The sequence below is a fragment of the Tachyglossus aculeatus genome, chromosome 22 (assembly GCF_015852505.1).
Source record: "Tachyglossus aculeatus isolate mTacAcu1 chromosome 22, mTacAcu1.pri, whole genome shotgun sequence".
In the NCBI taxonomy this organism is placed as follows: domain Eukaryota; kingdom Metazoa; phylum Chordata; class Mammalia; order Monotremata; family Tachyglossidae; genus Tachyglossus; species Tachyglossus aculeatus.
Window position 1 is genome coordinate 6,168,938 of NC_052087.1, and position 15,350 is coordinate 6,184,287.

The following is a 15,350-nucleotide window of genomic DNA, read 5'->3' on the forward strand; positions in this document are numbered from 1 at the left end:
GCATCTCCGTGCTGGTGCGCTGATTGTGTTTCAGGACCTCGATGATACTGTTGTCAGCATATGAAGTTATCATTAAAAGTGATGTTTGTAAAAGTCCTCAAGAAGTGTCTTATATCTACCCCAGTATACAGTACTGCTTGACACATAGAAAGGTCTTAAACATCATAAAAAGACTATCCGTTGCTAGCTTAATCTTCTCAAAGCATCCATTTATGGAATGGTGTAAAATGGGATGAACAAGATTTGCCCTACCCCATTCCCCTGCTTTGCTCTGCTAGTGATGGATGTCTGACTTGACTGAGAATACCAGACAAAAAGTAGGCTTTGGCTCTTGGTGAATTCTCAGGGGAGCCAAATTTGTTAACAGTTCCCAAGCCCAGTTTGTTGATGGTTTTTGTAAAGTCTGAAAATGGTACAGAGGCCTTAGTGTTGCCCTCTGAACTTTTTCCAGAATCTGTTATGCTGCAAAGATACCAGGTGAGTTATAATTTTATCTGAGCCACATTGTGATTCCGAGGGTGCATGGTTGGCTAAATTCTTCAGGAGTTGACTATATTCCGAGACCCTGGTGCCTGAGGCTCTTCAAGATCAGGAATCCTTGGGTTTCTGGGAGGAGGGGAGAAAACACCTAATTACTGGGGCTCCTCCCTTCTCCCATCCAAGATCAAAACCTGCCTTCCAACATTCAGAATTTAGGGAAGGTTGTTGGTGGCCTGGTGAAGAATCCTAACGACTATTTCCAAGTACAGTAACTTCTCCTATATATGTTTCACACTTTGGTTAGAATGCTATTGAAGAATTAGGGACCATGGTGAAGCAACATAGCTCGGGAGTAAGAAGGATCTGGGTTCTAATCCTGACTCTGCCACTTTTCTGCAGTGTGATCTTGAGCAAGTCACTTAGCTTCTCTGTGCCCCAGTTACTTCATCTGCAAAATGGGCATTAAGACTATGAGCCCCACGTGGGACAGGGACTGTGTCTAACCTGATTAGCCTGTATCTACCCCAAAACATAATACAGTGCCTGGCATACTTATTGTATTGCTTAGATACCATAAAAAAAAATTTCCACAAGGATGTCTGTCAGATATAAAAGGATTCGTAATTGGTGGTGGAAGAAAAAACAATTTTAAACATATACATTTGGTTGGTCAAGGTGTCTTATCACATGATTTATCCATAACCAATATATTCTTAAAAAACACAACTACTGTTTTAGGAGAACGGATAGTGCAGTTATCACTGGATCCCTCGAACTTTGGCCTTCCACCACGGATCATGTTTTTTTTATTGTATTTGTTAAGTATTTACTACGTGTCAAGCACTGTTTTAAGCATTGGGATAGATGCAAGTTAGTCAGATTGGACTCAGCTATGTCCCATATGAGGCTCGCAGTTTAACTAGACGAGAGAATGGTTATTTAATCCCCATTTAACAGGTGAGGAATCTGAGGTACCAAAAAGTTAAATGACTTGCCCAAGGTCACACAGCAGGAACTACCAGAGCCCGGTTTAGAACCTAGGTCCTCTGACTCACGATTCATCTACTAAGCCACACTGGTTATTTCTTACATGTCTGTACAGTAAGTCACAGATTCTGACTCACGCAGCAGGACAAGGACCTGTCTTTTAGACTGTGAGCCCACTGTTGGGTAGGGACTGTCTCTATATGTTGCCAACTTGTACTTCCCAAGTGCTTAGTACAGTGCTCTGCACACAGTAAGTGCTCAATAAATACGATTGATGATGATGATGATGACAAGGTGCTGTTTATGCATTTCCTGCTTTGCTGCAAGGAGTTTTCAAGTCTGAGCCTTTACTGTCACAACTCAAGGAGGCCTGGGCAAATAGTATTCATAAATAGAAGCAGCACGGCCTAACAATCACCATCATTATTATTACTATTGCTGAAGTTAGTGAAGAGCTTGACAGCAGGAACTAAAGCCACAGCTGTTGGAACTTCCAACATTTAGAAATGTCCAAAATTTAGAAAGACGCTCCCTCCTCAAATCCGCCAGACAATTACTCTTCCCCCCTTCAAAGCCTTATGGAAGGCACATCTCCAAGACGCCTTTCCAGACTAAATTCCACTTTTCCTCATCTACCACTCCTCTCCACGTCATCCTGACTCACTCCCTTTGCTCTTCCCCCATCTCCCCGCCCCACAGCACTTATGTATACATCTGTTATTTTATTTATTTATACTGATGCCTGCTTACTTGTGTTGATATCTACCTCCCCCTCCCCTAGATTGTAAGCTCGTTGTGAGCAAGGAATGTGTCTGTTTATTGTTATAGCCTACTCTCCCAAGCACTCAGTTACACACTCAATAAAACACGACTGACTGAGTGATTTATTGGCAGCCAACTCATGTCACCAGTCATCCACAATACTAGCCAATGAAGGTCTCCCAACTGTGGAAGTAAGCTTTTGCAAGAAGAAAATGTGAGACTATCAAACACCCTAGGAAAATGCTAATTGAGAGGTGAACGGATCCATTGTTATGTAGAAGGACAGTCTCCCTGAGAGAGTGGGTGTGCCTGTAGTAGAAAGGTTCACCGGGCACATTTAAACCATGTAACTGGCCAGGATGCTGCTGCACTTTTGGCCCATCTACTTGTCCTGCTGCCAGTCCAACTGGCACTCTCGGAACACCTTCAAAATTGGCGAGAATGAAAGGTCTCATTAGAATAGGCCCCGAATGGAGGCTAACAGTTCAAAAATTCATTCAATCAACCAACCGTATTTATTAAGCGCGTATTGTGTGGAGAGCACTGTACTAGTGCTTGGGAAAGTACAATACAACAATAAACATATTGGCTGTTTGCGATTCAGATTCATAATCTAGTTTTTCCCCTCAGAATTCACTACTACTACTACTACTACTACTAATAATAATAATGGCATTTATTAAGCACTTACTATGTGTAAAGCACTGTTCTAAGCGCCGGGGAGGTTACAAGGGGATCAGGTTGTCCCACGGGGGGGCTCCCAGTCTTAATCCCCATTTTACACATGAGGTAACTGAGGGCCCAGAGAAGTTAAGTGACTTGCCCAAGGTCACACAGCAGACATGTGGCAGAGCCGGGATTCGAACCCCTGACCTCTGACTCCAAAGCCCGGGCTCTTTCCACTGAGCCACGCTGCTTCTCTACAAAGAGATGAAGAAAGGAATATCATAAACTAGAAACCCCCAAAGTCTATAATCTGATTATCTCATTTTCCTTAAGGGATTTTTTTTTTAATTTTTTCAATTTTCCTTCCTTTTCTGCATGCCAATACATTCCTTTTCAGCATGCCAACACACATTATATATGCAATCAATCCATAGTATCAGAATGCTATGCGAAGCAGCATGGCGTAGTGGATCGAGCACAGGCCTGGGTTCTAATCCCAGCTCCACCACATATCTGCTGTGTGACTTTGGGCAAGTCACACTTCCCTGTGCCTCAGTTACCTCATCTGTAAAATTAGGGCGGGGGGAGGTTGGTGAGGCGGGCAGGCTGTAGGCAGTGGTTTCGATGGCTGATGACCTGGTCAGGCTGAGGCCACTCAGAGGAGAGATCTTGGCTTCTCTGGAAGGTCCCTGGTCTGGAGGGTGTTTGATGGTCTGCTCCGACTTCTGGACCTCCAGGTGGAAAGCTCCCGGCTTCCTCCCTGTCTCCAAAGCCTATAACCTTGGCATCATCCTCAACTCGTCTCTCATTCGATCCGCACATTTAGTCCATCACCACTGACTCCTTGGAACTACCTCCCCATTCATAGCCAAAGGATCACCACTCCCCCCATCTTCAAACCCCTACTAAAAATGTGATTTTCACATTTTCTCCAAGAGGTCTTTCCTGATGAAATTTCCTCACTGTCCCACTGGCTCTCCCTTCTTTTCACTGAAACACTTGGGCCTGTGTCTCCTAAACACTTTGATTTTAGTCTTTTAGACTGTGAGCCCACTGTTGGGTAGGGACTGTCTCTATATGTTGCCAACTTGTACTTCCCAAGCGCTTAGTACAGTGCTCTGCACACAGTAAGTGCTCAATAAATATGATTGATTGATTGATTTTCACAGCACTTATGTACATATCTATCTGTTATTTAGTGTTTGTCCCTCTCCAGTACATGAGCTTCTTGTGAGCAGGGACTGTGTCTACCAATTCTATTTCACTTTCCCACGTGCTTAGTACAATGCTCTGCACACAGAGGGCTCACAATAAATACCGTTGATTGGTTGGGTATATACCCCTCTCTCTGTACTCAGGGTTTGAACTAAATTTTTGTTAAAATCTCTCCAAAACGACATCAAAATTACAAATATAGTCATTCTCCTTTACAAACTGCTTTTTCAGTGCTCTTTCACAGCAGCACTGTTGAATTTTAATGCTGGTATTCCCTTCAGCACTCTTACCTCCAGATATTAGTGCAAAGTTTACTTTGTCTTTTAAGTACCTCCTTTTCTTTCTTTCTCAACCTTCAAAGCATTTTGACTGACTTAAATAGAGTGATTATGAATGCCATACATCTACCCACCCCTTAACACTGAGGCTTTGGCATATGTAAGTGCTTAGTAACAGCCATAATAATACTATAATTAATTTCACTTTAACACTGGATAATGGCAGATCTATGTAACTTGTATAATGTCACAAGGCATCTTTTTGCTGTATAGCATGTGAGAATTAACAGGATTTTTAAATATACAAAGCTTCCAATTCAAAATATTTACAATTCTATTTGACAAAGACCTATATTGTATTTTTATGTTTAATTGGATGGGGGGGATTTTGGAAATTCAGTAATGCTCTTGACAGTATTTACTATGGGAAACCATACTTCATTTAGTACTCTTTCACTTAATTATATTTTCATGGAAGTAATTAAGAGCTCAAACTTAGGGACCAAAGTTGTGATTGTCCTAAACATTTGATACAGAAAGCATCAAGAAATAATGAAAATATTCACTAAGTGCTTAAACCAGGCTACTCTAAGTTGTGGGCACAACAGAAAAAAAATCACACAAATCTAATCAAAAGACTCTGGTAAAGACCAGTTTACTTCCCACCTGATCAAATTTCCAAAACCTTGGTCAAACAGAGGCAGGAAGCTGGGATGACTGTAAATAAAAAGGTCTATTTGACTTATCAAATTCAATTTAAATCTAATTACTTAGAAATGAAGCAACCTTTGAAATTTAGGATATGAAGTTATAGAAACAATGTCTTCCTCTAAACCTACAGACTTGTCAGAGACAACTCTAATTGAAAAGAAAATGTACATAATTGAATTTCCTAACCATTCAATTCTTAAATGACTTTGGCAAAGTATTAATTACCTGTTTTCCTCCCACTGCATGCAAAACCTCTAAAGTTTTCAAAAACATTTAGCCATCTTGTTCTGACCAATAACCAATTCACCTTTATTTCCCGTCTTCTCCGAGATATTGATTTTACCAGCTGAACTCAGATATGTCACACTTATTCAATGCACATCACTTTTCTCCGAAAAGATAGTTTGAACATCAATCAGCTACCTACCCTTTCACCTCTAATTCTTATTGCCCACTGTCTGCCGGTTATTAAGGCTTCCCTTGTTACCAGGAAGAATTTATTTTGAAAAACAAGAAGTACACTTTAAGACGTAGATATTATGAACTGGAAAAAAAATCACATTAAACTTACACAAATTTGCAGATTTCTTATATTTGTGAAATTCTAAATTAGAAACACTATTTTATATACCATGAAGTAACTGCATTTAATAATTGCTTCATTTAACTCTGATTTTAAAAAAAATCAGGAATTCTTACTGGACTACCGCAACAGAATCCTAACCTACACTACTGTATTTACTTTATATGCATTCAAGTGAAGTTTTTGATTTCCACTGATAACGACACAATAACTAAATATGCAAAGGAACTACAAAAGTGCTACAGTGTAACAACAACCTAAGAACTGAGTTCAAGTTAGGGGAGAGACAATTTACAAAAACTAAAAATTTCAAATTGAGCACTCGAATTGGTGTTAAGAGAACCTTAAATTCAGAAATAACCTCTCTCTGACAACTTGTGACAGTCCCTAAATGACACCCACCTTTAACTGCAGGCCTTGGGGAAGCATGCTGTTTGCAGGAACTCTTTTAATGTGTTTGTAGACACAAGAGCCACACTGCTCCTGCTCAGCCTGTAATTGGGGGGCAAGTTGAGAAAGGTGACCTTTGTAGCTCTTGATAGCTGTCTGCAATTCATCAATCAAGGTGTTCACCTGAAGGGGTTAAATTACAAGAGTTGTTAGCAAGAGGTAATTGTTGATGTCACACCTATTAGATTTTTTGAGAACCTTGTTTGAGGGAAAATATGATGCCAGCACTTAAAGGATCTCTAGCAGGAGTAGAGAGTACGTGTAAAATTGTGTATTTCTTTGGAAAGTCAATATTCTGCCACATAAACGGCATTCTGGATAAATCCCATTAAAAAAGTAACATTCCAGTATGCAATCACTTTCTAAAGAAAGACGGCACACAATTTCATGTAATATATATAATGTCAGAGAGGCCGTTTGCAACAGAACTCTAAATTACTGATCTGAATCCTTTTGGATTTTTTCCATATTTGCAGTCTTGTAGGAAATCATCATCATCATCAATCGCATTTATTGAGCGCTTGCTGTGTGCAGAGCACTGTACTAAGCGCTTGGGAAGTACAAGTTGTAATGTCTTCACAAGATGAGTGAGTCACATTAGGATTGACTCACAAACGGTAGATTCAAGACTGGGTAACCATGTAAATTAAGCTTCTCTCCTAGCCCAGAAGTGACTCCAAATGTTAATGTTAAGCCATGATGTTGGATAAGTGCTCAATAAATACAATTGAATGAGTGAATGAATGAATGAATGAATGAATAACATTCTTCCAGGTGGATATTTGGTAACTATCCTTGAATGGAAAAGGTATATTAATAATCAATCAATCAATCAATCGTATTTATTGAGCGCTTACTATGTGCAGAGCACTGTACTAAGCGCTTGGGAAGTACAAATTGGCAACACATAGAGACAGTCCCTACCCAACAGTGGGCTCACAGTCTAAAAGGGGGAGACAGGGAACAAAACCAAACATACCAACAAAATAAAATAAATAGGATAGAAATGTACAAGTAAAATAAATAAATAAATAAATAAATAGAGTAATAAATATGTACAACCATATATACATATATACAGGTGCTGTGGGGAAGGGAAGGAGGTAAGATGGGGGGATGGAGAGGGGGACGAAAGGGAGAGGAAGGAAGGGGCTCAGTCTGGGAAGGCCTCCTGGAGGAGGTGAGCTCTCAGCAGGGCCTTGAAGGGAGGAAGAGAGCTAGCTTGGCGGAGGGGCAGAGGGAGGGCATTCCAGGCCCGGGGGAAATACAAAATTTGTGTTTGGTCTTCTTTCATTCATTCATTCAATTGTATTATTTGAATGCTTACTGTGTGCAGAGCACTATATTAAGTGTTTGAAAGAGGACAATATAACAATAAACAGACACTTTCCCTGCCTGCAATGAAGTGTTTGAAAGAGTACAATATAACAATCAACAGACACTTTCCCTGCCTGCAATGAGCTGACAGTCTAGAGGGGGAGACAGACATTAATGTAAATGAATAATTTAGAGATACGTACATAAGTGCTGTGGGACTGGGAGAGGGGATGATTAAAGAGAGCAAGACAGAGCGACCCAGAAGGGAGTGGGAGAAGAGGAAAGGAGGGTTTAGTCAGGGAAGGTCTCTTGGAGGAGATGTGCCTTCAATAAGGCTTTGAAGTGGAGGAGAATAACCTTGAGATTTGAGGAGGAAGGGCGTTCCACGCCAGAGCTCGAGCTCTGATTGACTTACTTTGATTACCTCCTCTAACTCAACTCTATTTATGCCCAGTTAGTTAGAAAATATGAACTCTCTACAGACTGGAGGTTTGCTTCAGCCTCAAATCCAGCAAAGAATCACAGGAACAATAGAGTCATTCCAACCCATTATCCCCTCTAAAAAAAAACACAGCATTCACCCAACCCCATCTTTAGGATCATTCCCCCCAAACTCAGCTTTTTCTCATGATAAAGTAGAAAAAGAAAAATGAATTTAAGATTGCTAAGGAACACGAGTCAAAGTCTGAAGAGAAAGACTCAGACAGGCAATGAAAGGAGGATATAATTATCCAGTCCTATCACTTGGATACTTATTAATCAAACTCTTTATAGTTCATTCAACTTTTTTTTCCAACACTATGGAAAAAGGATGCTAGATGCCTTGATCAGAAACACATTTGTTCGTTATGAGCAAGGGAAAGGTGTCTGCTAATTCTGCTGTACTGCACTCTCCTAAGCGCTTACGTGGCTCAGTGGAAAGAGCGCAGGCTTTGGAGTCAGAGGTCATCATCATCATCAATCGTATTTATTGAGCGCTTACTGTGTGCAGAGCACTGTACTAAGCGCTTGGGAAGTACAAATTGGCAACATACAGAGACAGTCCCTACCCAACAGTGGGCTCACAGTCAAAAAGGGGGAGACAAAACCAAACATACTACAAAATAAAATAGAATAGATATGTACAAGTAAAACAAATAAATAGAGTAATAAATATGTGCAAACATATATACATATGTACAGGTGCTGTGGGAAGGTCATGGGTTCAAATCCCGGCTCCGCCAATTGTCAGCTGTGTGACTTTGGGCAAGTCACTCCACTTCTCTGTGCCTCAGTTACCTCATCTGTAAAATGGGGATTAAGACTGTGAGCCCCCCGTGGGACAACCTGATCACCTTGTAACCTCCCCAGCGCTTAGAACAGTGCTTTGCACATAGTAAGCGCTTAATAAATGCTATCATTATTATTATTATTACAGGCCTCTGCACATAGTGAGCATTCAATAAATATCACGGATTGATTGATTGATTTGCTAGCTTCACTTCCTCATAGCACGAAACAAATTTTCACCCATCTTTGTTACTAGAATCCAATATGTTTAAAGTCTCAGAATAGCTTTGAACGACTGAAATTTCATCAAAGTATGCGGTGTGATTGAAAAGATTAATAAGAAAACAAGTCCATCTACCCACGCCCCCATTAAAATTGTCCCTTGTAGTGCTGCTGCAGTTGCTATTTAAAAAGCTCGGCGATCATAGTGGATAGCGCATACTGGCCTGGGAGACATGGGTTCTTATCCCGGCTCTGCCACTTGTCTGCTGTGTGACTTAGGAAAGTCACTTCACTTCTCTGGGCCTCAGTTACTTCATCTTTACTGGGGATTGAGACTGTGGGCCTCACATGGAACAGGGGCTGTGTCCAACCCAATTTGCTTATATCCACTCCAGCACTGACTATAGTGCCTGTCACATAGCAAGTGCTTATCAAATACTACAATTATTATTATTCTGCTTTGTATGGTCAAGACCTCCTCAAAGCTTTGATTATAAAAGATTTATCCCATTCCAGATGGTGCCTCACGAGGCTGGTCTCTCTGTGGCCTGCTTTCCAGCAGTCCATAGCTATGCTGCATCTTTGGAGACTGAACTTTTTGGATTCTGAAAATCAACTTTAAGAAACACTGTTATCATCATCATCATCAATTGTATTTATTGAGCGCTTACTGTGTGCAGAGCACTGTACTAAGCGCTTGGGAAGTACAAGTTGGCAACATATAGAGACAGTCCCTACCCAACAGCGGGCTCACAGTCTAAAAGGGGGAGACAGAGAACAAAACCAAACATACTAACAAAATAAAACAGACTAGATATGTACAAGTAAAATAAATAAATAGAATAACAAATATGTACAAACATATATACATATATACAGGTGCTGTGGGGAAAGGAAGGAGGTAAGATGGGGGGGATGGACAGGGGGATGAGGGGGAGAGGAAGGAAGGGGCTCAGATATTGTTGAACTGACTGGACTTCAAGACCTAATTATATGTAATCCTGAATGATCATTTCATTATAAATGCAGCACGTGGGTGTTGCTGCTTTGTCACTTACCTGCTATGTGACCTTGGCCAAGTCACTTCTCTGTGCCTCAGTTTCCTCATCTGCAAAATGGGGATTGAATACCTGTGCTCCCTCCTTCTTAGATTGTGAGCCCCATGTAGGACCTGATTATCTTGTATCTACCCCAGCGCTTAATGCAGTATTTGGCACAAAGTAAACACTTAGCAATGACATTATTGTTACTATTATTATCATCAACATTATTATTTGTGATGCTTTTGAAAAATTCTCATCTTGGAGTTGAAGTATAGAAAGTTGCCACCCCTTTTCCCCCTTTAGTTCTCCCTTCTAGATTGTATGCTTATTGTACATGGAGAAGGTATATAACAACATAGAGTACTCTCCCAAATGCTTAGTACAGTGCTCTGCACACGGTAATAAATACAATTGTGTAAATACAATACAATAAATAAATACAATACAATAAATAATCAATAAATACAACTGATTGACCAACTGACTGAATGTTCTGCAAATGTTTAAGTTGCTCGAAAGCTTGCCAGTGCTCTCCTTCAGCTTCCCAAAGGACATGCTTGCTATCTTTGTCCAGTTTTCTAGTTCTTTGTTTATCCATGCCTCACTGACTCTGTGTTGCCTAGAATGCAGAATTCAGTGACTGACCTGGTTTCTGTAACACCAATAAAAATCTTGGAATGTCATTTTAAACTTGCTGCTAGATAACTTTCATCATCACATTTGTTAGTCTACAGCACTTTGCTGATTCATTAAAGTGGTTCATAATCATTTTCAAGTCTTCTTGTTAATGTGTTTCCTATGCACGCTCATCAGCAGGTCCTGGACATCTGATTCACGCACAGACTTTTGATGATGCTCAGAGCCTGTTCTGCTGGACATTTTCTTGATAAAAAAATTGCTGATTGGGCATTGGACTATTCAGCCACAGTGGCTTCCTACAGAAAGCTTTCTCTAATTAATTCTCAGCAATCCAAGCTGTAGCAGCCCAACAGCTACCCTTAAAGTATATGTAATCAAACCCACCATCAGCACTATATATGTGGGGAATTATTTCTGATATTCCATCCTGACATATTTGTGATGCTGCCTATTTTATCCACATTCCTCCTTCTGTTCCTCTTATTTTTAAACGGTGCCTGCCTTTGGGTTATAGGGAACATGCGTGTTGCTTCTGATGTGCTCTCCCAAAGGTTTAGTATAGTTCCCTGTATTCAGTTTCAATCAATCATATTTAATGAGTGCTTACTGTGTGTACAGCCCTGTACCAAGCACTTGGGAGAGTACAGAATAATAGAGTTGATAAACATGTTCCCTGCCCACAACGAGCTTACAATATAGAGGGAAAAGTGCGGCATTTGTTAAGTGGTTACTATGAGCCAAGCACTATATCAAGCCCGGGGATAGATACCAGATAATTAGGGCCCACATGGGGCTCACAAGCTAAGCATGAGGGAGAACAGGTTCTGAATCTCCATTGCGCAGATGAGGGAACTGAGGCACATAGAAGTGAAGGCATTTACTGCCCAAGGTCATTCATTCATTCATTCAATCGTATTTATTGAGTGCTTACTGTGTGCAGAGCACTGTACTAAGCGCTTGGGAAGTACAAGTCGGCAACATTAGAGACGGTCCCTACCCAACAACAGGCTCACAGTCTAGAAGGCTCACAGTCTGGATGTACGTGAGTACTGTTTTAGGGTGGGAATGCAAGAGGTAATAATAATAATAATGATAATGATGGCATTTATTAAGCGCTTACTATGTGCAAAGCACTGTTCTAAGCACTGGGGTAGATACAAGGTAATCAAGTTGTCCCACGGGGGGCTCACGGACTTCATCCCCATTTTCCAGATGAGGTAACTGAGGCACAGAGAAGTTAAGTGACTTGCCCAAAGTCACCCAGCTGACAAGTGGCGGAGCCGGGATTTGAACCCATGACCTCTGACTCCAAAGTCCAGGCTCTTTCCACTGAGCCACGCTGGTAAGTACCTAAGTGCTTAGTTGGTAAGGACTCAATGCACAGGAGGGAGGGAAGATAGAGTGGGGAGATGAAAAAATTAGTCAGGAAAGATTCCCTGGAAGAGATGACATAGATAAAGTCAATCAATTTTCTCTTGAAAACTTTAAAGCTGAACCTTCCCATTCGGTAATTCACTAGTAAAGCATTATTAATTATAAGAACTTGAAGACGGAAGATTTCAAGCAGGTGCATTATTCTTAAAAAGGCCAGAAAAGAAACTAAAGTTTTATTACAGATTATGCCTGTGTAGAAAACACTAAAACTGTCTCGACTCGGCCCTTCGGAAATGGGACCAAGAAATTGGACCATGAATCTGCCTTTACTAATCAGACAGATCAAATGAGACAAAACACCTGACAATTTTTCAATGAGGATGGACCACTCTTAGTGAATGTAAAGTCGGTTCTTCCCCAATGTGTGTTTCCACTCCACGTTTCAGATAGAGCTGTTGGGAAATTGGGAAACGTCAAATAGCAGATATGTGGCAGGGCTGGGTTTGGAACCCAGGTCCTCTGACTCCCAAGCCTGTGCTCTTTCCACTAAGCCATGTGCTCAATAAATGTTCCTGATTGACATATTGCTAATATCGTGTTTCCTCTGTATTGAAAGATGACACTTCCATCATTAAAGTCCTCCATGTGCCGGGTGTGTATTGACAAGACCATGATTCTCTTCCGCATTGTTTATGAATAAAAATAGATCCTTGCTGTGCCAATGGGAAGGCCTGCCTCTGTTTTCAAACCGGCCTCACAGTATCCTAATCTTCCTGAAGCTTTTTCACATGGCCTGAAAACCCTCTTCCAATTTCTGTCAGGTTAATTATTATTATTATTATTATTATGGTATTTGTTAAGCATTTACTATGTGCCAGGCACCGGTCTAAGGGCTGGGGTGCATAAAAGCAAATCAGGTTGGAGACAGTCCTTATCCCACGTGGGGCTCACAGTCTCAATCCCCATTTTTCTGTTGAGGTGACTGAGGTCCGGAGAAGTGAAGTGACTGGCCTAAGGTCACACAGCAGAGAGGTGGCAGAGCCAGGATTAGAACCCATAACCTTCTGATTCTCAGACCCGTCTTCTAGCCACTATGGCACACTGCTGGTCTTTCCAGTGCAACAGTCTCCTAACAGTCCTCTGATCTGTCACATTGAGGGAGACTGGGCTTCACTAGTCAATTAATCAATCATATTTACTGAGCACTTACTATGTGCAGGGTACTGTACTAAGAACTTGGGAGAATGCATTCTAACAGAATTTGGTAAACATGTTCCTTGCTCACAACGAGCTTATAGTCTAGAAGGGGAGAAAGACATTAATGTAAATAGATAAATGATGGATACGTACTAAGTGCTTTATTTGTGCAGAAACGCTCTGGGCATGTTACTTCCCTGCTCAAAAATCTCCAGTGGTTACCAGTCAACCTACGCATCAAGCAAAAACTCCTCACTCTTGGCTTCAAGGCTGTCCATCACCTCACCCCCTCCGACCTCATCTCCCTTCTCTCTTTCTACAGCCCAGCCTGCACCCTCCGCTCCTCTGCCGCTAATCTCCTCACTGTACCTCATTCTTGCCTGTCCCACTGTCGACCCCCGGCCCATGTCCTCCCCCTGGCCCGGAATGCCCTCCCTCCACACATCCACCATGCTAGCTCTCTTCCTCCCTTCAAAGCCCTACTGAGAGCTCACCTCCTCCAGAAGGCCTTCCCAGACTGAGCCCCCTTTTTCCTCTCAATCAATCAATCAATCATATTTATTGAGCGCTTACTGTGTGCAGAGCACTGTACTAAGCGCTTGGGAAGTACAAGCTGGCAACATATAGAGACAGTCCCTACCCAACAGTGGGCTCACAGTCTAGAAGGGAGAGACAGAGAACAAAACCAAACATACTAACAAAATAAAATAAATAGAATAGATAGGTACAAGTAAAATAAATAAATAGAGTAATAAATATCTACAAACATATATACATATATACAGGTGCCGTGGGGAAGGGAAGGAGATAAGATGCGGGGGGTGGAGAGGGGGACGAGGGGGAGAGGAAGGAAGGGGCTCAGTCTGGGAAGGCCTCCTGGAGGAGATGAGCTCTCAGTAGGGCCTTGAAGGGGGGAAGAGAGCGAGCTTGGAGGATGGGCGGAGGGAGGGCATTCCAGGCCAGGGGGACAACGTGGGCTGGGGGTCGATGGCGGGACAGGCGAGGTACGAGGTAACTTACTGAAAGTGTTCTTTTAGATGGGTGCTTTTATATTAAAAAATAGTTTCTCTCTCATTTTTGCAATTACATATAACCATCATATTCCTTGATGTACGTATATGTAGCCTAATAGCACTGATTTACTTCCATTAAAACTGATTTCTAAGAAAAAATAAAAACACCAATCACCAAAATAAATTACCTGTCCACATTCTAATAAAGGCTCATTTGTCTCAGTAATGAATGGAGAACAATGCTTATTAAAATATTTTGGGGGAGATGTTCTAGCTATTTCTTCCATTTGATTTTATGATACTTTACGCTAGAGGTCCTGAGTTTAGTCTTTTGTTCTTTAGATAATATGTCATTCTTAAAGATAACCCTATACATGACCCAAGGCTGATATATTAAATCTGGTAATACAATCCTCCTGAACTGTTTTACATAATAAGAATTTTTTTCAACTCACAGATGTTGCTAAAGGGGGAAAAAGACCTGTAAAATTCTTCATCGTGAATCTTTTTTTTCCTGCAAATCCTTTTTTTTTTTTCCTTTACAAAAGCTATTCTGAATAGGGGTAAAAGAAGACAAAACTTGACCTTTTGTGATCCCAGCATTAATAGGTCTGTTCATAATTCAATCTATGTGTGTGCAGAAGCATCCATGTGGAAACATGCGGGCCTGTGAGACATAAAGCCTTTCCCTTTAAACATTATCTGACCCTATCAGTCCTACTCACAAAAGAAGGCTTACGTATGCATAAGTTGAAAAAATGCACACTCTCATTGTGCAGCAGAAAGCCTACACATTTTACTCTTCAGTCTCCAGGAAAATGCAGCACCGAAGTGGTTTGTACAGGATTTGGGTGGATTCTAACGTTTAGAACAGTGCTTGGCACATAGAAAGCACTTAACAGGTGCTATCATTCTTATGACAACTGAACAGAAAGTTTCAGGGAATGTGTAGTCCAGGGAAGATACAACCTCTTTCTACTTTTAAAAAATAATGCGTAAATGTTCCTGTGAAAAATGGAGGGTTGTCTTAGTCATGTATTTCATATATCCAACTTGTACTTCCCAAGTGCTTAGTACAGTGCTCTGCACACAGTAAGCGCTCAATAAATACGATTGAATGAATGAATGAATGGACATAAACATG

At 41.1% G+C, this 15,350-nt stretch overlaps 1 protein-coding gene across 1 annotated transcript in view; it reads right to left on the minus strand.

Annotated features, from left to right (window-relative positions):
- The window catches only part of DCDC1 (doublecortin domain containing 1), a 405,509-nt gene that overhangs the window by 235,198 nt on the left and 154,961 nt on the right, over nucleotides 1–15,350 (minus strand). The window contains exon 8 of the mRNA XM_038764553.1: nucleotides 6,085–6,255. Within this exon, the coding sequence (XP_038620481.1) occupies nucleotides 6,085–6,255 (171 nt within the window). The remainder of the gene's footprint in view (nucleotides 1–6,084; nucleotides 6,256–15,350) is intronic.